Here is a 23662-nt window from a genome sequence, read left to right on the forward strand (position 1 = left end):
ATATTCTTACTGAAATTTAACGTATTTTACCTTTTCTACGTTTCTAGTTACAGTTCTTCCAAATCTGCATTGTTTATCGCAAAACCCGTTTTCTATCCACACGCGTTTTTTCGTAACAACACAAATGTAAATACGAATGTCGAATGAGGTTATTAAAAATTTATTAACAAATATTTCAAAACATTTTATCAACACGGCATGGTAAAAATTTAAGGAATTTTAATTTATTTGTGGTAATTTTTCCATAGATTTGTGATTAATGCTGTGATTTTTATTCAGTTCCTTAAACGTCCTGGTCATATTTCGATGTTGTTGCAATATAAAGGTTTTTTATTTAAAGTGTTGGTTGCACGAAAAATCGATAGTAATAAAAACGAATGAATGCGGGCTTGTTTTGAAGCCCAGGACGTTCTCTTTCCAAAAATGTCATTGTCGAAACAAATTTCCAAGCCTAAGTGTATTAACTTTGAGTCCGAAACTGACCTTTTTCGCTCCCCAAAATCCTGAAATTTTCAGCGAATTTCTCTCCTCCGTAGCAATTTGGGGCAAATCAAAGCTGTAGGTTTATTCCTAAAATAGAAGGAACTGAAGTGGAAGGATTCTGTTTACTTGTAGAAGTTTTCAAACCAGAGGTTTTTAATCATAATATTAGGCTTATTATCGAAATAAAAAAATTTACGCGCGCGCTACGCGGCACGCGCGACCCGACGTTTTAAGAAGAATTTACAAGGAGCCTTCCGTTTCATATCGTTTTTCTACTACGTAGGCTTGTGTATGCCTATTTCAATTACTACCGCGTAGGACTTTTTCCTGGGTGTTAAATCAACCCGCGTTTAATCCCAGATGTAAAGAAATGTATTACAGACAATTAGCTTCGCATTTTCTGACGTCATGGGTGCCGAGAAGAATTTTAGAAGTCTGGAAATTCGCCGAAAAACTCGTCCACCAATTCGACTTCTTTACAGGGTGTCTCAATTTGCTCGATCAGACCATTTTTCTCAAAATGTATTTGTGCTAGGGTTCTGAAATTTTCGGGTTTTTTTTGTTAGGTATGGAAGGCTTTGGTTACTAAATTTTAGAAAAATCAAACGATTTTGTGCCGTTTCAATAGAAAAGTTGTAGGGCATAGTCGAAAGTGTAAAAATAATTTTGGTTCGGTTGAAAAAGACCTATTTTTCACTGAGTTTGGAGGTCGGGGGAAAAAACAAGCTGTACTAGCAGGCAATAGCCTTTAACGTAAACAATCGTACATAATCACAACACACATGTACATTTATTTTAGGGAACTTATGCTTTCAGCTATGTAGTTAATAATCAGATCTGCAAAAAGTTATTGTTAAAGAAAATTATTACGTTCAACACCTAATTAGACAAAGTAGATAAAGACCGCGTCTTCCATTTCGACGTGGTTACGAGTAAGATCATCAAACAAAGATTTGTAGACCAAAAATTACGCTTATTTTTCTTTTGTTGTTTTTTAACGTGAAATATCAATTGTCCGAGTAGTATTTAAAGCGTTTACATTTCAAAGTTAGAACATTACCTCAGCTTGGCCAATTGTTGTCCAGTATGCCTCTTTACACTCGAGATCAGCGCGCTCATATGCTAGAATTATTTTACGGAGAAGGTCGTCGTAATGCTACTCTAGTAAGTCAGTTATTTAGACGAAGATTTCCCAATTGCAGACCAAGTCATACGATGGTTCTTAGAGTGGTCCGCGACTTCGACAACTGGGGTAATATCAATCCGAGGTTTCGTGGTCGTGGTCTCCAGGACATCGACATGGAAAACACCATACTTGCCTACTTCGTCGCCTATCCTCGAGCGAGCGTCAGGACTGCCAGCTTTGACTTAGGGTTGGATCGAAACTACGTTTGGAGAACACTCAAAAGACACCATTTTCATCCTTATCGAGCGACACTTCACCAAGGACTGCATGACGGTGATAGACAGCGCCGACTCGACTTCTGCAATTGGTTTTGCCTCATGGCTGACGCACACCAGGATTTTCACGATCAACTACTGATGTCCGACGAATGTTCATTCGGAAGAGATGGGCCTTTCAACCGTCAAAACCAACATATGTGGGACTACGAGAATCCACACTGGGGATTTCCTCACCGCCACCAAGTGCAGTTTCGCTTAAATGTGTGGGCTGGTCTGTTAGGTGACAGAATTATTGGCCCGTTCTTCCTGCCAAATCGTCTGAACGGTCAAAACTACTTGGAGTTCCTTCAAAATGAAATATCCAACGTGTTGGACGACATTCCTCTGGCCGAGTACAGACGCATCTGGTTCCAGCAAGATGGGGCGCCACCTCACCAATATCGTGACGTGGTTGCATATCTAAACGACGAGTTTCCAGGAAGATGGATCGGAAGAACTGGTCCTGTTCGTTGGCCTGCAAGATCCCCTGATCTAACACCACTCGACTTTTTTCTTTGGGGATTCGTAAAGGACTACGTATACCAAACACCTGTGACGAGCGTTGAAGATTTACGACAAAGAATCATCGAAGCATGTCGCCGGGTGACTCCAGAAATGGTTCGGGGAGCATTTCGCAATATGCAACATCGTGCATATTTGTGCATTGCATCAGAAGGTGGCATTTTTGAAAACATTTTGTAGAAGTCATTAAAAAACATTTGTCACTTGGGCTAATTATTATTTGTTTATTTTTCGAAATCTTATAACTGAAATGCATGTTACCTACAATTCGTTAAAGGCTATTGCCTGCTAGTACAACTTGTTTTTCCCCCGACCTCCAAACTCAGTGAAAAATAGGTCTTTTTCAACCGAACCAAAATTATTTTTACACTTTCGACTATGCCCTACAACTTTTCTATTGAAACATTTTGCGTGACAACTACCGGTGAAAAAATAAATTTTCCAAAACGGCACAAAATCGTTCGATTTTTCTGAAATTTGGTAACGAAAGCCTTCCATACCTAACAAATAAACCCTGAAAATTTCAGAACCCTAGCATAAATACATTTTGAGAAAAATGGCCTGATCGAGCAAATTGAGACACCCTGTATATAATAATTCAAAGACCACTTAACCGATTTTGATGAAATTTTCTGTACTTGCTATAAAATGTTTGCTCTTTCTAATGAATCATTAATTAGCCATAGCTAAAATTTCGTACAACCAACACTTTAAAACATAACCTGAACCTTTATACTAAAAATCAATAAAACTGATCAGAGAATTTCAAAAAAATGGTGGCAACCCTGAAATACCTTAAATTTCCCTATTTTTTAAAGTCCTTCCTAAGCAACCCTATAATCTTTGAAGTACTTTTTACAGAAAATCCCTGAAACGTCTCATCACATGGCACTCACCTCGTCCCTATAATATCTTAAAAATCTTTATTTACCTGAAAGGATGCTACTTCCAAGTGACGCGTCATATCCATGAGTCGACGCCGCTAGTAGGTGCTTCCATAAAATCCCCATCAAAGTCCAATATTGAGTTGGTTTTACTGGACTTACAACTTGTTTTTTGTTATACTACCAAACATGTCATCAAAGTTTTGGCAGCAGTGTTCGGCAGGGGGCGAGACAGTTGGAATTATTTTATATGAAGACTTATTTTGGTTATTTCATTGGTCATGGTCACTTTTAAAGAGGGGACCAAAGGTTAATAACAGAGTGCATTTTTCGTGGCTAATATAATTTCACGATGTAACTTTAAAATCTTGTCAGAGCTAGAGTCGCTAAATTCCACTTTTATATTTTCTAATGCTTGAGAAGCGCTCGTTCATAAGAGAGATGAGCGGAAAATTTCTTGTTCATAAGAGAGATGAGCGGAAAATTTCTCGTCCATAAGCGAGATGAGCAGAAAATTTCTCGTTCATAAGAGAGATGAGCAGAAAATTTCTTGTTCATAAGAGAGATGAGCGGAAAATTTCTCGTTCATAAACGAGATGAGCAGAAAATTTCTCGTTCATAAGAGAGATGAGCGGAAAATTTCTCGTTCATAAACGAGATGAGCGGAAAATTTCTCGTTCATAAGAGAGATGAGCGGAAAATTTCTCGTTCATAAGAGAGATGAGCGGAAAATTTCTCGTTCATAAACGAGATGAGCGGAAAATTTCTCGTTCATAAAAGAGATGAGCGGAAAATTTCTTGTTCATAAAAGAGATGAGCGGAAAATTTCTCGTTCATAAGAGAGATGAGCGGAAAATTTCTTGTTCATAAAAGAGATGAGCGGAAAATTAACCGTTTGTAATTAGGCCACTGTGAGACGTAAAGGTCAGTTAACTTCATATAACACAACGTATCTAAAAACTTTAAAATATATAGTCTTTGTAAAAGACGAATGGTTCTTTGTTATGAAACTATCTAGAAACCAACGGGAGTGTACTTTCCAGTCCCTTTAGCGAGATGTACTACTTAAGCTCTTCTCAAAAAACGAAATCCATCCATTTACCGAATTGCATAGTGCCATCTAGGAGCAACAAACACAAGGAGAACACAGCTAGCCTTTAAACACGCTAAGGCAGTGATGTGTACAAATTTCATTGGACGAACCTTTACGCTGAACGTTTTACAGGTGGGGGGAAGACAATTTCCTAATTTTCCCCCTCCGACGGCAGCAGGCACTAAAACGTCTAACCAATGAAAAATGTACATAAGAAAATGCACGGCTTTTGACGGATGGCGTTCTCCTTGTGTGGGGTGCGGTTTTTGTTGCTTGTACGTGCCATCTAGTATCGGTGGTAAGAAAGTTTTCATCTGACGAGAAAACATTTATAATTAGTTATTGAAAAGCTCAATTTCATTGTTAATTTAGCTCGTGAAACTTCAAGAAATACTAAATTTAACAATTTAATTATACAAAAAAATAAATATAATAAAACTAGACCCCAACGTATGGCGTGAGACTATTCCGAAGATAATTAAATCTTGGACCAAGTCCAAGATTAAACTATATATTTTTTATAATGGTTTTTAATGAAACGCTTGCCTAGAGAATCTCAACGTTCAGCCAGCACTTCTTTCTCCTATATGACATTTTTAGTCGTATCTAGGTGAAAATTGATTGTACTGCCTACGAACAACCTACCATGTGAGTCAGTGTTTCGATTAAAGGGGCGGCGTCATAAACAATAACTATTTTCAAGAACGTATATATGTATAAGAACGTTGAACAAAAGGCATCGCTTGGGCCATGATTTAATCGGTTTCAGAATAACTTCGCCCTAAAATCCGCGTGCAGCGCGCAATTGAACTAGAAACGGTTTTAACTTTTAGCGGGCGTCGCACGCCGTTTTATTGGGCGGAGTTATTCTGTAACCGATTGAATCATGGCACCAGGCGTCAATTTGATCGTTCAACGTTCTTATACATATATACGTTCTTGCTATTATCAAAACACTTTCAACTCCCTTACATTTCAGCTTACGATGAAAACGATAATTATAAGTATAAAATATATCAATAGAATAGCAGCGTGCTACACTCCGACGTCAACGATATTAAAAAAACGAGGCACACGCAGGAAAAATCAAATTTTATTCCGTCTTTTCGAATGTTATAATTGCGTCACTCTACATCATTCGAATAGGCATTTGTTTTTTTCCAGAATGTCGGCAGACTACACGTAGGCCTCCTTTTTAGGTAGAAGAGAACTCCGGCCACGATGGCGATGGATCCGAGTACCGCGATGATAATTCCAGCCACCGCTCCTCCACCGAGTCCTACGGGGCTCTCTGTTGGTGGAAAATTGGAAAATAATTTTTTTTTCATAAATTTGCTTTAAAATAGGGATCCGCAAATTTAAAGATCGCCATTTTGAAGGTCAAGACCGTCATGTTTATAGTAGTTACCTTTTTATTTTAGTTTATTGTCAATATACACATTTTTAGATTCAGGATTGACATTTACTATTTAAAGGCCTAGGTTTTTTTCTGCTTGTCCCACTTTAATACCCTGGTGGTAGGCCAACCGCTGAACATGTTGGCCTAATTTAAAGGGGGACATTTTCAAATCTATTTTATATTTAATATTTAATATCAATGTTCATAATAAACTACGAAGGGGTAATTATGAACTTCTGATAATATCTAACTCTAATACTCCGTCCTTTTTTGAATAATTTTTTGAATGTATTTGAATAATAGGTGTTTCCATAAAATAAAACATAAGAAATTAAAAGTATAAAATGTTTTTCTCCACGTCACGAGTTTAAGCTTTTTTAGTACTTTATTGGCACGCGCGTTTCGCACGTGGACTTCAAATTCCAATATATTTATCGACACGAGCGCGTGCTCTATCTTCAATAGCTATAACTAGTGACGTAGAAACAAAAATTACACGTGACCTCCCATATTTCCTAGAAACACCTGTTTTAAGGTTTATATTGGTATTAAAAATGAGCGGAAGTTCGAATATTTGTGACGTATTTGTGGGTGGGGTCTTTCCATTTGTTATTCTTTCTCATCACGGGGAGGGGCTAAAAATGACCACTATAATCATGGATATCTCGACCTTGAGAATGGTGATCTTGACTTTCAAAAAGACGACTTTAGGATGGCACACTTGGTTGAAAATACTTACGCGACTCTTTTTCCTTTCCTTTCACATCTTGGGCTGAAATACCAAAATATAATTTATAAGTAGAAATATATGTAAAGCGACTTGTGTATAAACTCAGTTTAAAAATTTTAGAAACACAACTTTATTTACACAATACAGTTTAAATCGTAAACTTATACAATTGGACAACTAGTTTCGCGTTTTTGCAAACGCGAAACTAGTCGTCCAATTGTATAAGTTAGAAAAATGCTTTAGTTAAGGTAGTGGCTTTTTTAAAAGGACGATTTGAAAGAGAAGTATGATAATTAAATTTAGTTATTTCCTAACAGAAATGGTAACTATTAGGAGCGGCGCTTTTAATATCTAAAGTGAAGTGAAGCATGGACTAATTATAGTACGAAGTACTATAATTAGTCCATGAGTGAAGTAAGCTGTTGCGTACTTACTTGTTGCTTCGTGTTCGGTTGTCTGAGCAGGGGTCGTCTGTTTATTAGAAACTAAAGAAGTAAAAAACATGACAAGATTAAATAGTTTATACATGTATATATTTTACATAAAAACATTTAAAAAAGTATGAAAATTTGCCAAAATAGTCACCGAACTGATTTGCAGAGCTACTGCGCAATCAAGGTTTAGTTCAGTACAGAGTCTAATAGCGTCTAAATATTCCCAAGGCGAAACATACTATATACTACCAAAGATGATAATACAGTTCGATTTAAGGTCCAAGTAAAACCCGGGTGAGATTGAATCAGTGTGGAAAAAAGTTCGGTAAATAAAATTGTCATAATATTTTTATTACGCTAATTATACTGTTCTAAGTTGTTCAATATGCTACATCACTTTGCCGCCAAGATTTCGTTAGGAACCATCTATACTCGCTTAGCTATGCTTAAATGCTTCCAAAAGGAAAAACGACGCTTAATTTGGCCAAATAACCATAGCAATTCGTGAAATTTAACTTGAGGTATTTAATATTAATTTAATTCTTAATTTTAATTTATTAACTTTAGATTTTCCGACCTATAAACACATTTTTTTCCGCAAGCATTTTCCGGGCATTACACATTTCACCTTTATTATGTATTTTCACTTTTCACCACCGTAGAAGCTGTTCTGAGTTTTCACCCAGTGCCACAAGCTGGGTTCGAAACCGGTTGCTCTTTCTACGAGTCGAAGGTGCTAATCATCCACCTTATTGGCTATTTTTTACCTATATTTTCTAGAGACGCGTGTTTTTTCGTTTGAAACTAGATTAAAGATGCACGTCTCAAAATTTGTTAGCGGAAGTGAATAAACTGAGGTTATAAAATAGACAAGGTTCAGCAATTTGGACGCTACATGGATGATGGCTATATGTAAACAGAAAAGGCAAATTCGTGATAGCTAAATTGCTAAGAGATGGTCGGATTTAACATTTACAACTACGAAACTAGTGAGATCGTATTATTTAAAATAAAACAGTGACTAACCTGTTTTTTCCTCAGTTGTTAATTCCGGCTTCTTCGTTGTAACTATATTTGCGGCAGAAACAAAAATGAATCAAGTCATTGAATTAAGTCATTTTTATAGTTTTCTAAAGCGTGTATAAGACCCGAGGGGCGGACCACTGACAAGGAGACGACCCGAGGTGTTACCCACCGATTTTGTTCAAACTCGGGGGATTGGTAGACCTTCATGTAACTTGAAAAGTCCTAAAGGGAATTTATTCAATGGGTAACGGTTTTGCAATGGCAACGAAAAATGTTTTTGACAACATAATATAGAATTTTTGGGATTGGAGTTTTCTAAAAGTTTACGCGATGAGTTTTGTTATCAGAATCTTCTTGAAACGAATCATTTTGTACTAATCTAGGAAAAGCTCGTATCTTCACTTTTTTACGTAATCCGCATACTTTCGCGTATTATCGGCGTACTTGGTGTACTCTTCGCGTTATATTGGGGTACTCTTCGCGTAACCTCGGTGCACTTTGCGTAATCTTTGTACTCCGTGTAATCTAAACGTAATCATCATAATTGTTCCGTAATCATGACGTGCTCTAACAAGGAGACGACCCGAGGTGTTACACACCGATTTTATTCAAACTCAGGGGATTGGTAACTTGAAAAATCCTAAAGGGAATTAATTCATTGGGCAACGGTTTTGCCATGGCAACGAAAAATGTTTTTGACAACATAATATAGAAATTTTCCTATTGAAAATAACATGGGATTTTGATGGATGAAAAATTTTAAAAAATTGAAATAATTTTAAAATACCAAAATTATAAAAAAATTGACGAAAAAAAATCAAAATTGATCACATTTTGATCAATTTGAACCAAATGGGTGAAAATGAACCGATATGGCTTAAATTGGAAAAAATGTGAACAAAAAAAAATGGCAAAACCGTTGCCCATTGAATAAATTCCCTTTAGGATTTTTACCTCTCTGAGGGGACTTTGTACCCTAGGAGAGGTTATACAACCACCGTGTCTGTCTGTCTGTGGGTCTGTCTGTCAGGCCTGCGAACGCGTTCGCATTTTCGGGGCAAAGGGTAACCGCTGCGTACGCAGTTTCTTAGAATTAGGAAAAAGGTTTTTCCAAAACGGCCCGTTTTTTGTTGTCATTGGGTGTAGTATAAATATTTTTAATTTGCGTTAGTACCGGGCGTGATTCGAACCCGAGCCCTCCTGCACGTCAGGTGAGCATTCTACCGCAGAACCACTGAAAATTAAAAACTCTTCCGAGGAGAGGTATATTTTGGCAAGCTTGTCAACTTGTTCAAGTTACATGAAGGTCTACCAATCCCCCGAGTTTGAACAAAATCGGTGTGTAACACCTCGGGTCGTCTCCTTGTTAGAGCACGTCATGATTACGGAACAATTATGATGAGTACGTCAACATTACGTTTAGATTACACGGAGTACAAAGATTACGCAAAGTGCGCCGAGGTTACACGAAGAGTACCCCAATATAACGCGAAGAGTACACCAAGTACGCCGAAAATACGCGAAAGTATGCGGATTACGTAAAAAAGTGAAGATACGAGCTCTTCCTAGATTAGTACAAAATGATTCATTTCAAGATTAGCGAATAAGTAGATTAGTCCATTATGAAAAGGGATAAAAAAGCTAAAGCCTAAACAAATTTGAAGAAATTTAAAAACTTACACAAAGCTCGTACCGATAGGTCTTCGAGCAAACAAAAAGATGCAAAATTAGTGTAAGTTTTTAAATTTCTTCAATTTTGTTTAGACTTTAGCTTTTTTATCCCTTTTCATAATGGACTAATCTACTTATTCGCTAATCTTATCATCCTTTGCCATGCAGTCCATAGGTGGTTCCTTTTTACATTACTTTTCGTATATACTATTCTCCACCACTCTCCCCTATTCGGCTTTCCGTTGCTACGCAACTCGTTTTGAAATTTTTAATGTTTAGGCTTAGCTTCTCTTTTCGGATTAATATTCGCGAGCCAGATTTCCCGCACGGTACTGATGAGTTCTAACTAGGACGAAACCGGTCTACCGTTGGAATTTCTGGCTAATTTATTTAATTTAATTTTTCACTCGAAGATCTATTTGGTCCGAGTTTCGCGTAGACTTTTTGTTTGCTCGAAGACCTATCGGTACGAGTTATTAGCAAGTTTTTAAATTTCTTCAAATTTGTTTAGGGTTTAGCTTTTTTATCCCTTTTCGTAATGGATTAATCTACTTATTCGCTAATCTTATCATCTTTGGCCATGCAGTCCATATGTGGTTCCTTTTTACGGAGCAGAATTTATGTTTGACTGTGATTTGAAATTAAGTTAATGTTTTAAAAATCGCGAAGTCTGTCCAAAAATCAGTTTCGAAACCTCAAAATCAGCCTAAAAGACCCAAATAGACACTAAAATCGTAAACTGAAATCTCAAAATTAGATTCTGGTTTCTAAAATAACTTTGAGATTTAAATCAATAAACCCTTTCTCTTTTAGCTACTCCTTTCTTGGCCAAAGCGGATCACTGAGTAAAATATTTTAGGTTGGTCCGTTGGCATATTACGCTCTCTAGCGAGAGACGCCAACTAAAATCCATACTCAAGTCATACCAAGTGAATTAGGTTCGGAATAATTATTATAAACTCATGCCCAATTTTAATTAGAAAAGTGTGAAGCAGGATATCGGACCAATGTTTTGAACAAAAACTTCCTGTATTGTTAAAGGGGGAGTAGTGAAACATTGTTGTTAAATTTTGCTCTGATCGATTTTCAATATTCAAATACTTACTTGACAGCGGAAGTGTCGTGTCTTGAGGACCTGAAAAAGAGTCAGGAATAAACAATATGAAATATGGTTCTGCCGCGAGTTCAAATCATCCACTTACTCGATTTCGAAGTTTGAGAGACGGTTGTTACCGGAACGGAAACAGTCGTTACTTTAAGTACTATTATTCGTCACATAAAAGAGAAAACGAAAATAATTGAGTATTAAAAACTACTTTGTAGTCTATAATTACGTTCAATAGTCGAGGTAATTAGGATATGCGTAGAGTGACGTATACCTCAAAACAGCAGCGCCTCTATAGCCAGGAAAATACTCGATTTAAAAGCAAATTTGCTTACGCTAGCCCCTTTGAACATAGCCAGGGATCCCTGCAAAGAGCGCCCGAAGCCTGATGACCTACTCTGAAGTTCACATAAAATGTGGTCGTTATAGAAATGGCTCGATGTTAATGACCCCCTTATGTTGTATTTTAGGTAAAATGCAAGGTAAAGTGTGCCTTTATCTAAATTCCCAATATACACTTATAAAGCGGAACATGACAGTTACACTTTTAGGTTTCTAGCAATGTGGATATACTCCGATCCATCCTTAAAAGTCTAAAAATATTGCAATGGTATTATTTCGCGCATTTTTTTCTTTTACCTTATTTCGAAAATTAACATAAGTGGCGCCGTGAAAGGTTCTTGGTGTTCAACCAAAAAAACCTTGCTTTCTGAAGCAGACCATTCTACAACTTGTATTTTATTCAGAAATAGTTACCTATAAATAACGATCTAAACCTTCGACAAAGACAAGTGGTCCAAAAGGAAAATTTCAACAAATATAAGTTAAAAATACTAATAAAGATGGAGGAGCAGATAATATTCTTTGAGGGGGAATGGATTAAATTGAGGGGTGAGGTGGGGGCAAATAAAAATTTCATTTAAGGGGGCAACATTTATTTTTGAGGGTAGTGTAAATTACAAATATTACGGTAGGTGGAATCTCTGGCATTATTTTACCCATATGCTATTCTGTATTTTAGTACGATGTGCCAATAACAGTTGGCAGAAGAAGTTCGAACAGCTTCCTGAAGATGGTTCCACCTAGAAGCACTTTCCAGAATCGTTTTGTCTTTTTTTAAACTTTTTTTTTATAAAGTCGAGACTCGCTTTATAAGTGATTATGAACCAATTGACAAATCGACAGGAAGAACAATTATAATTTGGCGATTTTGTATTTAAAAAAAATCCTCGGTCTTATTTTCGCTTTATACCAGTTTTCAGCCGGGAGTAGTGGCTCACTCCCGTTATCCCAAGCATCCGGGAGGCGGAGTTTGTGGATGGCCGTGTGAGGACGACCACCAATCCCCCAACGGGTAGTCGAAATACTTCCGCCACAGGTGTCACCACGTATCTCCCCGTTGGCGTGGCCGTTACTCATATCTCGCCCTGATTAATCAGATGGGCGATAGGACTGAACTGTACCACACTTTACAATCGAATAAAAAAAAAGACCAGTTTTCATCTCCGAAATAAATGTTGCATTCGAGTGTAACTTCTTAATATAGTTTGAAAATGCCTCGAATTTATTGTTCAGCACTTTATTGTTAACTGTGGGAAGTAACAAGTTATTTTTATTAATCCTATATGTAACCTATAAGTTTTTCAAAATATATTTCAGAGAAATGGCAGTGTTCATTAACTGTATGCACATTATTTTAACAAAAACTTCCGTATAAATTTAAAAAATCAAATATTCATTTCCGGTCAAAATAAATTATATATTCGTAATCTACGCACCGAGGTTTTCAAGATTTAGCTAACAGAAATAAAATTGGCTTGTGGGACCTATTATTGAAATTAGCCACGCCCCTAGCAGCACAAGGCAGTCGGATTAGAGTCGAGTAAGAGGCGTGTAGTTGGGTACGCGATGGAGTCGGTTTTCAGTTGTAGTGCGGAGCAGCGGGGTACAAATACATATACTTATGTAGTGCGACTAATACCCAACTTATAAAAAACAACGAAGTCGTATTACCAACCAGAAAGCGTGTACTTTCCCGACTGTCGTTTATCTAATTTACTAATTAAATTAATCGCGATTAATTGAAAGTAGTTTAATGTTATTTAATAAATAAAAACTGTATATTAATGTTTGAAAGATTTAGATAATTTTAAATAATATATTTTTAATTATGCCGACTTTTCCCCGACCATAAAATAATATACAATAATTGGGAGCGAGGGGTCAGACATTTACCGAAATCCCGTACACTTTGTCTGAAATCGCAAAATCTTTTAACTCTCGCTATGGTAAATTAACATTGAAATCCCAAAATCACTTCAAAAAGTAATGATAAAATCGCCAAAATCTCTACAAAATCCCGAAATCCCGTACAAAATAATGGCAAGTGTCCGACCTCAAGATTGGGAGTGCTTGATTTGTAGTTGGGAATGAGTCGTTGAGTTGGTTCTCTGCCGTATTTTATTCGGATTGCCCCTTTTTTAATTTCCCTAAAACATTTTGGTTTTATAAACGCTCAATATAATTCATGTAAAACATGACGCACATCTACTTGACTTTATTATACATCATTACATTAGTTTTTCGATTTGAGAACATATCTACAATTTCCCCAACTTTAACCCGATTGGTTATATGGTTGGTCGAATAAAAAACCGTTACTTTTCCATCTGTTGTCCTACAGTAAATTGAAGAGCATTTTTCACAGAGATCTCATTCTCAACTGTTGACCAACATCGCTTTTTTCAGGAAATTAAAAAAATATATATTTTACCGTTGGCAACTTACCAACATTGCAGACAAAATTACTATTATCCATAAAGAAAATCAGTAGTTGGCCATCAGCTGGTTTTAAAAAATCTAACTTCGATCACCCGACCGAAAAACTGCCGTTGGCCATTAGGACATTTCGACTCGAAAATCAGGGTTACCCCAACAAAGTCGGCCAACTGCAAACCCACTGCAGTTGGGCCAGTGATATTGTGCTACTAGGGGCGTGTTACAAATCGTAAACGTTGGTTTTCATTGAAAAGCGTCTAAGCCTTGTACAATAGTTTATTTTATAAATATCTTTGGTTGTTAACCAACTTGTTGAAATGTTGCCAATTCCATGACCAACTAGCGCGAAATAAAATTTGGCAGTGCCAAATTTGGCAACGCAACGAAGCCATTTCTGTACTATAAAACCCTCGTAGTTTGTCGAAATCAGTATAGACCTATATTAAAAGGCGGGTAAAAATGTCGACCGACGCCACGAAATTTGAATTTATATGGAGTCGAATTTCCTGTCTCGCGTAGTTTTGTGTTTTCGGTTAAAAATCGTCTGCGTTTCAGACGACGTGTCACGAAATAGCAGTTTCTTATTATTATTTCGTAAAAATCCGAATTTTGCTGGGAGTGGACGAAAGGCTCGTAGAGATTGACTAAATATTTTATTTGTTCACCTTTTTTGATTCTGCAAACGAATCCCAAATTGGAAGAGCATGAGGTAGCCTTCCACTTTCCATTCTTGGGGTCAAGGGCGCCACAGGTGGAAGCGGAGTTGGTCGAGGGTTCTCCGACATCCCACATCTCGAAATCCAGAGGCGTTTCGTCGTTCCATTCAAATTCACCTGCGAATACATCATTTAGAATTATTCTTATCAAGAATATATTGAGGTTAATACAGAATGTGTAGCTGCCGTTAAGAATATATTGAGGTTTCTGTCACAAAAGTCTTTTTTCATTATTACTAGAAGATATACTCCGCCTACGCCGAGAAAGAGTTTTATTCCTTCAAAACGAGCCTTTATAGCTTTTAAAGTAATCAACTGTTTGTTGAGTAAATCAAAGATGTTCTATTTGAACTAAAAATCCGTATTTATACTAGTATTAAATGTAATTAATATTATGTTCCGTAATTATAAAAATAAATTTGTACTATAGTTACGCGCAAAAGTTTTGTTTACAATAGTTTTGTTAAAAATGTATTCAGAATTTCAGATCAGCAAACAATATGTAGTTGCAGCAATAGCTTCAGGTCTGTTTTCATGATTCCTGCGTACACGCAGAGAGAGCCAGTGATTATCCAGTAGTGTCTTCCCCCATGACGAATTTCTTAGTTTTTCTATTTAGAGCAACAAATCAAGGACTGCACACTCAATAGAGAGCAATGTTAGGTAGAGCAATGCCTGAAGCAAGCCGTGTGGTTGCGGCATTCCGAAAACAAAACTACTTGATCAATTTCTAACAGCTTCGCCCTGACTACTTGGCGCCAGAGCGGATATATTTAGAACCTGCGACATCAGTGAACGCGTTGCCATCTAGGAACGCCGGTATAAAATTGAATGTGCTGTCCCTGATTTGTTAGTCTATGCGTTAAAATTACTCCTCTACAAATAAGCCCACCAAACCGCATTAGCCCCGTATCCATCTGTTTAAAACATTTTACCTTTAACTCTTAATTTTTTTTCTGGTTCCACTTACCGTTATGTTTCCTTAACAATCCAATCCATAACAAGTTACTAGAATCTTTCACGTGAGGCCCAAGCACGTCAACTTCGTGCTGAGAGTGAATGCTAGCTAGCACGGAATCTGCCGAAAAAAGGTCAATTGCCATAAGTCTTCATAAACAGCTAGGCTAATACCCAAGGCACCACCTTAGGCCTAAGTCATTGATCGGCTTTTAAAGTCATTAACTCAGGTGGCCGGGTTACAATGCGTAGGAGGGTGTTGGCAAGCCCTTAATGCGACGCGAGTCAGCAGCTCCCTACACTTATTATTACCGTTAACCTCGACAAGTTTTTATGGTAAAAATAATAATTTAATAATTGTGAAATGACTATGTTGAGACTAATTTAAAGATAAATTCGTTATCAAAGTTATATTTCTAAAACAATTTCATCGGAAAACACTGTTTGAAAATAAATTATTTTCCCAACGGAGTCGGAGGTGGGCAAAAATTGTAAGCGCTCTTTTATGAAAATCATCTCGAAACGAGCGAGCACTTCAAATACGAAGTTCAGTGGATCTTGTTCAGCGAGAAAGAGAAATTGAGCAAGCTCAGGCTGAGAGCCGAATAGTTATCTTAGTCAATGATCGTTCACTGCGTGGTGAGCGAGATCGGCTGATCGACGCGCTAGTCTGCTTAATTTTAAGCGCCACGTAGTAGTTAGTTCACATTGGAATTTCTCATCCTACTGAGCGGCGGGAAAGTCTTGTTTTCCGGAATTCGCTCACACCAGCGCGGTGATAAAAATTTCAAGTCGATTTGTTTATTCGATGCTTTTTTTTAATAAAACAAATCGACTAAAAATTATTATTTTTTATATATTTCTCCGCTTGAGGACGCGGCGCATAAAATCGAACAGGTTAGCGCGTAAATCAGCCGATTTAGCTCACCGCCCGTGAACAATCATTGACTGAGCGAACTAATCGGCACTCAGCCTGAGCTTGCTCAGTTGACGAGAAAGAAAATAAAATAATCTCGCTCAATTGGATCAACCAAGTGAGAAACTTCCGAACACTCATTTTTGAAAGTTGCTCACAATATTGCCCACCTCCACAACGGAGTGTAATTGTTACATTTTACATCGCCATGCGAAAGTGATGAACTCGGTGTCTATTCGGTTTGTCGGAAAAATCATGCCCATCCTCATCGAGCCTGGCAAGGTTTCATGTTATACAGAAAACAGCAGATTTTTTCTTTGTAAATTAATACACGAGGTTTTCATTACGAGCTTCAGTGATTAGTAGTTTAGTTGCAAGTTCATTGGCAGATGAAGTTCCGCGGATGATAAATGGCTACTTCTTTTGTTTTCTGGGGTAACAACTTCCTTACTTTCTCTAATTCGTATAAAAATGACTATATTCTCTTGGCGCAATTGATTATGGTATTCGGTTTCACCTTTCCGTAGGCCTTAGGCAAAATTATCTTATTTAGCGACTTTTCGAACCTTCGTAGGCCCTATTATATGGAATCGTAGTCCCTAATGTCTCTTCAAATTTTCATAGGCCCTAGGCACTTTGCCTAGTCTGCCTTATGGATAAGGCGGCCCTGCAGTGACCATGTAAAGCATTATGTGGACAAAGAACTATCTTCGATTGGTTACTGTTGTTTATAACGTCCGGGTAACGATTACCAAGAAATCACACTGCAGAGACGTATCGAAATTTTGAACCGGGCGACAAACTGTCGTTTACGTAGGGGGTGCCAAAAACACCCTTATCATAAAAATATCAAAGCAATTTATAATTTTTTTGTATAGAGGGGGGCACAATTTTGAAGATTTTGAGCCGGATACCATATAGTACGCCTCTGTCACACTGTCATATTTATGATCATTGCGCTACTTATGGTAAAATGCATATCGAGGATAAAAATGAAATTTCTTACTGTGCTGGAGACAAAAGATATTAGCGTCCCCCCATTTGTTCGTTTTAAACAGGTCCTTTCCTGAGTTGATGAAGTAGCAGTAGTCGGAGCCGAAGTCCTGCCAGCTCGTGTTCACATGAGGCGGGCACACCGCGTCTGCCACTTTCGGAATGTCCGGCCGCTTGTCTACAAAACGAAATCTACTTTATTAACCTTGACTAATGTTGAAAACCCAGGTTTAATAACTATAACGACTCATAATCCTCAATCGTTGACTTTAACTTTAGGAACAAAACCGTCTTAATTTTTAGACCGAATTATCTTGAATAGGTGTTTAAAATAAAACAATAAAAATTAGAAGGATAAAATGTTTTTATCGGCGTCACTAGCGCCAGTTATTTAAGTGCTTTACTTGCACGCGAGTATTGCACGCGGGTTTCAGCTTAGTGACGTAGACAAAACATTGTCACATGACCTCCCGTACTTTATAGAAACACCTCTTTGTGCAAACGAAACCCAATAGACGCTTAAATATAGCCAAAATGGAATTATTTATAATTATTTATGATGTTAATTAATGTTATTGATCATAATTACTATTTATTTTTATTTACCAGGAGTATGCGCAGTATTCGAAAACATTTTGGAACACTGTGTTCGCGTATAATTTGGGCAAGTTGTCACTAGAACCTAGGAGCAACAAACACAAGGAGAACGCAGCTAGCCTTTAAACACGCTAACGAAGGGTTGTGTACGAATTTCATTGGACCAACGTCACGAGCCTTTACACTGAACGGTTTACGGGCGGGGGGGAAGAAAATTTCCGAATTTTCCCCTTCCGACGGCAGTAGGCGCTAAAGCGTCTAGCCAATGAAAACTGTACACAAGAAAATCCACGACTTATGACGGGTTGCGTTCTCCTTTTGTGGGGTGTAGGTGATACAGAGAGCCTGAACATATTTGTAAAAGCGTTATATTTTAAAACACGCGCAGCTTAATATTTCAATATGGAAGGGCTCGTTCAATTTCGCACGCGCCTCCTCAAAGAAAAAGTAATGCGCGGGCTTTATCAACTTGACCCTTACAAATAAAACTAACATAAATACGTGACTATTCTATTCGAAGTTTCGCGTGCGTGCGCGTAGGGGGGGGGGGCGCATTTATTGAAGCGTCTATTGAAGATATTATTCTTTGCGAAAGTATTTTTATTTCTAATTAAGCGGCTAATTTCTCGCTCCCGTTTGATCATACTCTTACGATAATGGTGGATCAAATTTGATTGTAATTTATATAAAAAATTGGGCATATTCAAATTCGATTTTGAATATATTTAATATATTTTCGAGTGAAGTAAAATTTTACAAATGGGACACATTTTGATCGATTTGAAAGAGTGAGAAACCACGCTATTTTTTCCAATTTGATGATAAAATTGTCCATTAAAAAGATCTATTTCAAAAATATAAAGCGTTTTTCATTTGAAAATCGTTTTTCAGGATGAGAGCAGTTTCGGGGCAGTTCGTTAGTAGTAAGCATAGTGTCACAAATAGTACCGCGCCAGTAAGTAGGAACAAAAAAAAATTCCAATAATGATATTGGATTAAAATATTGTAAAATCTATTCTATTATAAAAAACACATTTCTTCTCGGTCCTAGATTGCATATCCCACGATTAAGACACTACTTATATTTGCTATATGATATTTTTCGTTGAATTTGTTACTTCATTTAAGAAAAATTCCACATTTAAAACTGCGAAATAAGAATGAACAAACAGGCTTCAAGGGGCCCCTTAATGGAGGGGGTCCCTAATTAGCGCCTCTGATTATAGGGGGCCTCTAAAAGGGATTCGAGGGGGGGGGGGCGGAGACCTTACAAACGCCACTGCTAGCGTTTAAGATTTACCAATTACCACGTAAGAAATCATTACAGCTTACACACGTCGTAAACTAGATGAACCAGTTTAACTTAAATTAAGCATATATATTTATACTAAACAAAAGTAAATTAATGTTTGTCTAAACCCGCGACTGACAGCGATTATGGAGTTATTACAGAGCGATCACCCTAATAATTAGTAATACCGACTTAGTTTTCTAACACCGTTCGACGCAAATATCACACGAAAATAAAAGTTAACAAACCTGTGGATATTTTGCAAACGTAGCTTTTCTTATCTTGGCAGTCTGTTGTTGAGTTCCATTCCAAAGAGTTGATGTCAATGAACACGCATCGTTTTTCGGCTGATTGTTGCGGTTGACCAACTCCCCATTTCGTGAAATACACGGGCCACTGGTCAATCCATTGGAAAATACGCTTCTGTTGGCGAATACACAAATCATATTATATATTTCTCTGACGTTTTTCGTATCGTTGGGAGACAATTAATAGTTAACAGCGTTGCTAATAGGCCCCTCGCCTAGTTAGCCGATCCAATTGAGTTTAAATATTGTATTTCATTTTCTTTTGCGCCAAAAGACATCCTACGAACATTTTCAAGTCAAATGCCATATGTAAAAACGTTGCCTGCGTTATTATAATGCAAGTGAAATTTCTTCAAATAATTTCTGGCTTTTTAGTTCGACAATTCGAGCCACCATGATATCTTGTATATGGACCTCGTTGCGCAGGAAACCACAAGGCTTAAACTTCGACAACCACAAAAATTATGGAAATGCAATGTGCAAACAGTTGCGTTATAACAAATTTTGAATTATTACTTTTTAAGTTTATTATAAAATTTTTTTTTGATAAACATACTTTATTAATTTAAATGATTTTAATGTAAATTGTTGTTTTGTCTCAATAGGCCTTTCCTTAAAATATTTCTACGTGCTTTCACTGTTTTTTTTACGTCACCCACCACCAACTCGCCAGACGCTTCCCGAATTCTTCGCCCTATCGCGTGGACCAAGGCACGTCTGTCTTTCCCAAAAGAGCCGAGAGTCTCGATAGCCACGGCCTTGAACATAAAACGACCCTTCAACCCAGTATATTTGGCATTCTTCTTCGTTTCAGCCTGGGTTGCTGCCCAGAGAGGGGCGGTGGAAGAAGAAGCCAAATAAGATGGCGCTAAGGGGTCTGTACAAGTAAAATCCCAAACGAGGGATTTCCCACCGGACCAAGGGACGAGCGACATACCGTGGGGCCGCTTTCCGTCATCACGCGACAAACCAGAAGGCTCGATAATGGTAGGAACGCCCGCGGACACAAGGGCACGTTTTAAAATATCATTTACCGCACTGTGACGGGAGAGCCGGCCCGAGCTCTTTTTGCAGCTCAACCCATGAGTGCCGTAAGAATCAACGTCATACCCGCATTCACAATCAAATGTTAAGCCTTAGTTCACAAGGCTATAAACATTAACTGTGAAACATCATCGAAACCATGCAAAAATTTTCGTTATTTTAAATATTTAAATCTTTTTCTTTTATGACTAGTTAAGTAAATGGAATACTTTTATACTTTAAACATTTGACAAACATAACAAATTTAACAATATCACTTGTATTAATTTCAATCCGCCGTGTTTTGTAAATACTTACACTCGGTAGCATACGACATACCGAGCTCAAGAGTGGCTGCGAGGGTAAAAACAAGGTGTAATATGTATAACGTTGATCTAAATCATCCTTGCAAAACTGTTTTCTTTCCCCCTCTTACCGTAACGAACATTTTATGGAAAGGTCTATAGGAGAGGTTAAGTGTGACATTTAAAGAACCCCTTATTAAGTAAAGATCAGGGTGGCGTATTTTTTGAACTGAAAACAACGAAACGAGTAGACCGACTTTACACCATACTTGTGAAATTTTTGGACGTGCGTCCCACGTAGTCGCCATGTGTATGACTCTATATTATATTTTTTTTACTTTTAATCCTAACGTACAGGTTGCACAATAAATATTATGGTTGTTAATAGACTTGGATTCGCCTTAAAACGTGATAGCTGCCTTTTTAAAACACGACGGGCGATACTGGTTGCTTGTTAGTATACAGTATATTTAATTTAAATTTAGGTAGGCCAAATATGACCATCTTGAATCATCTCGGTAATCATAATGAACTAGTTTCAGATTTTGCAATTATTTCTTAAACTTTGTTGGAATTGTTCTTAAATAAAAATTAAATATCAAAATCGGAGATACACTACAGTCATGTAGGTTACCTTAGAAAGTATACAAACTAAACGCTCAACAACTGGAATGTACCAAACGAATGTAGGATAGCGGTACAATTATGAACAATGGAGGGATAAATCACCACTTACAAACAGTATTTAAGTCGTCAATACTCTAACGCTACCCTTGGCTACGCGAATGTAATGATTTATGGTCAAACGAATACTTACATCGGCTTCAGCGTTTAAACCAAGCCAAATACTATCCACGGATCCATTCAAAGAAAATAGTTGAGTGCTGAAGAAGTTTTCTTCGAGTCCACTGTTGATGGATGCCAACCGGGCGCCAACTGTTTGGCATTTGGAATCCGCGTCTTGCCAAGTTGCTCTCTGGTCTTCCTCCTTGTAAATTTTGTAACAAGAATTTCCATACTTCACGAATCCAGGCTCCTTCGTCCAGCAATCTGGAGTTATTGGTGGGGTTGTAACCACACTCGTACCTAAAAATACACATTGAATCACAGTACAACCGCAGTGCTAAAATTTCCAATTTAAATTATCTCCATTTTGAAGGTACAGATCACCCATTTGGGCACCCCAGCCTTACAGTTAGAAATCGTCACACTATACTCTCTTCAAATAGTTACTTCCAGTTTTTGTGTTATAGCGATAAAAACATGCAAAACACGTTCAGGTTTTAAATTCAGATACGAATAATGATAATAAAGACAGAGTAAACCGAAAATTCATGTAGTCGGCCTTTAAACTATTCTTATTTGTGAAAGCGGTTCAATAGTTAATAAGTCGATCCATTAAAACGTTTGCCAGCGGCAAATTCCCGAGAATTTCGTCTAGCATTTACAAAAACTAGTAACAACTCGCGAAAAGTTGTCAGCTCTTATCCACACAACACTTTTTATGGTCATTTGGCGATATAAACTTTCATAAAATAGCTTTGAGATAATAGGAAGTGTCACACTTCTGTTAGTTTTATTACTTATGGTTCAAGTTATAGGCAGAAAAGTAGAAAACTATAAAAGCGGATGTTATTTTAGATTTTTTGCGATGTAAGATTTATCCGCAGAAATTAGATCTAATTCAATAATTCGATTTTTCAACAATAATCATCAATTGTTTATGTTATTTCTATTTGAAAATCGATTAATTTAAAAATATTGTGAAATACTCACTCGGTGAAATTTGGCAGATATACGCTAATTCGTCTCTACCAACCAGAGAGGTTTTCCACTTTCCAGGTTGTATTTTACTGATTTGCATCATTGTACAAACGTTCTATTAGTAACGAAATAATCATATTAACAGTAATTTACGAAAGTTCCGGTTAAACTAATTAATGATCCAAGAAATTAGCCAATGTCAGATCAGAAGTTTGAAATAAACCACGGTTTTATTTAATTTTCTCATTTGCAATGGAACCCTTAAATATGGATTTTCTGGTGTTACCGCTTCAAGCAACTCACTGAAACATCTCTACGCATGCACGAAGTACATACGAATTTTTTTAGTGAAATAAAACATTGAATTATTTATAGGTTTTGGGTAGATAAACCCTCTTCAAAGTTGGGGCCAAGGCCGTCATTGGTGAATGATACGAGAGATAAGTGGTGTTTGGTGAGAAGAGCCTGGTTAAGGTCATTAAATAAATTGTCTTAGTTAGTTCTTCAGGGAAGTTTACACGTTAGTCACTATACTAGTTTTTCCCTCTTTTTAACTACTGCTACCTTCCAAAAAAAATTACTACACTTCAATACATATAGAAAGACCTTAATATCAATTTTATATCAAAGTTACTTTAGACTGAGACTAACTAAATGTATCATGGATGTTCGCTTACTTAACCAAAACTATTTGAATAGAAGTAATATCAAAAATCGAGAGAAAAGAAATTTATACGGCAAAAACAAATGCATATCGTTAAATAAGTGAAAACCCATATGCCTTTTGTGGTGTTGCTAGATGGCGACTTAGTCCTTGTTGGGTGAAAATGTGAATATGCTATTAAAACTAAAAATATGTGCCACTATGAACAAGAGGCCAAGAATTTACGCCATGTTCATAGGTGGTTTAAGGCCTAGCTACGTTCACCCCCTTACTGAAAAAAATGTTCAAAAATCATTTTTATATTCCCCCTCGTAACCCCTCTATTCATATAGGGACGGTCAGTCAGATCTCATGACCTCTCCATGTCGAAAGATTAAAGGTTTTGTCTGACGCCTAAGAAATATTTTACAGTTTTTCTGAAATTTACAAATTAAAATGTTTCCTTAATTGCCAATAAATATACCATGAAAATGTCAGAACTCTAGATTAAATAGTTGTATAGAAACAATGCCCCGAGACACCCGGAATAAACTTAAAACTTATGACTTCATTATGAGGCT

At 37.1% G+C, this 23662-nt stretch overlaps 1 protein-coding gene across 2 annotated transcripts in view; it reads right to left on the reverse strand.

Moving 5' to 3' along the window:
- Positions 1-5500: 5500 nt before the first annotated feature.
- Positions 5501-23662, reverse strand: part of LOC149925202 (macrophage mannose receptor 1-like) — a 72130-nt gene continuing 53968 nt past the window's right edge. For both annotated transcript variants that reach the window (XM_090161106.1, XM_090161107.1), the window contains 12 exons: positions 22451-22553; positions 21492-21760; positions 19287-19461; positions 17164-17328; positions 15255-15362; positions 14234-14401; positions 10888-10947; positions 10791-10820; positions 8015-8056; positions 6989-7039; positions 6564-6596; positions 5501-5716 (listed from right to left, as the gene is read on the reverse strand). In XM_090161106.1, coding sequence (XP_090017232.1) covers positions 5550-5716; positions 6564-6596; positions 6989-7039; positions 8015-8056; positions 10791-10820; positions 10888-10947; positions 14234-14401; positions 15255-15362; positions 17164-17328; positions 19287-19461; positions 21492-21760; positions 22451-22553 — 1371 coding nt within the window. In that variant the 3' untranslated portion in view covers positions 5501-5549. The remainder of the gene's footprint in view (positions 5717-6563; positions 6597-6988; positions 7040-8014; positions 8057-10790; positions 10821-10887; positions 10948-14233; positions 14402-15254; positions 15363-17163; positions 17329-19286; positions 19462-21491; positions 21761-22450; positions 22554-23662) is intronic.

The sequence above is a fragment of the Leiobunum rupestre genome, chromosome 10, assembly GCF_980474605.1.
Source record: "Leiobunum rupestre chromosome 10, qqLeiRupe1.1.hap1, whole genome shotgun sequence".
NCBI lineage: Eukaryota > Metazoa > Arthropoda > Arachnida > Opiliones > Sclerosomatidae > Leiobunum > Leiobunum rupestre.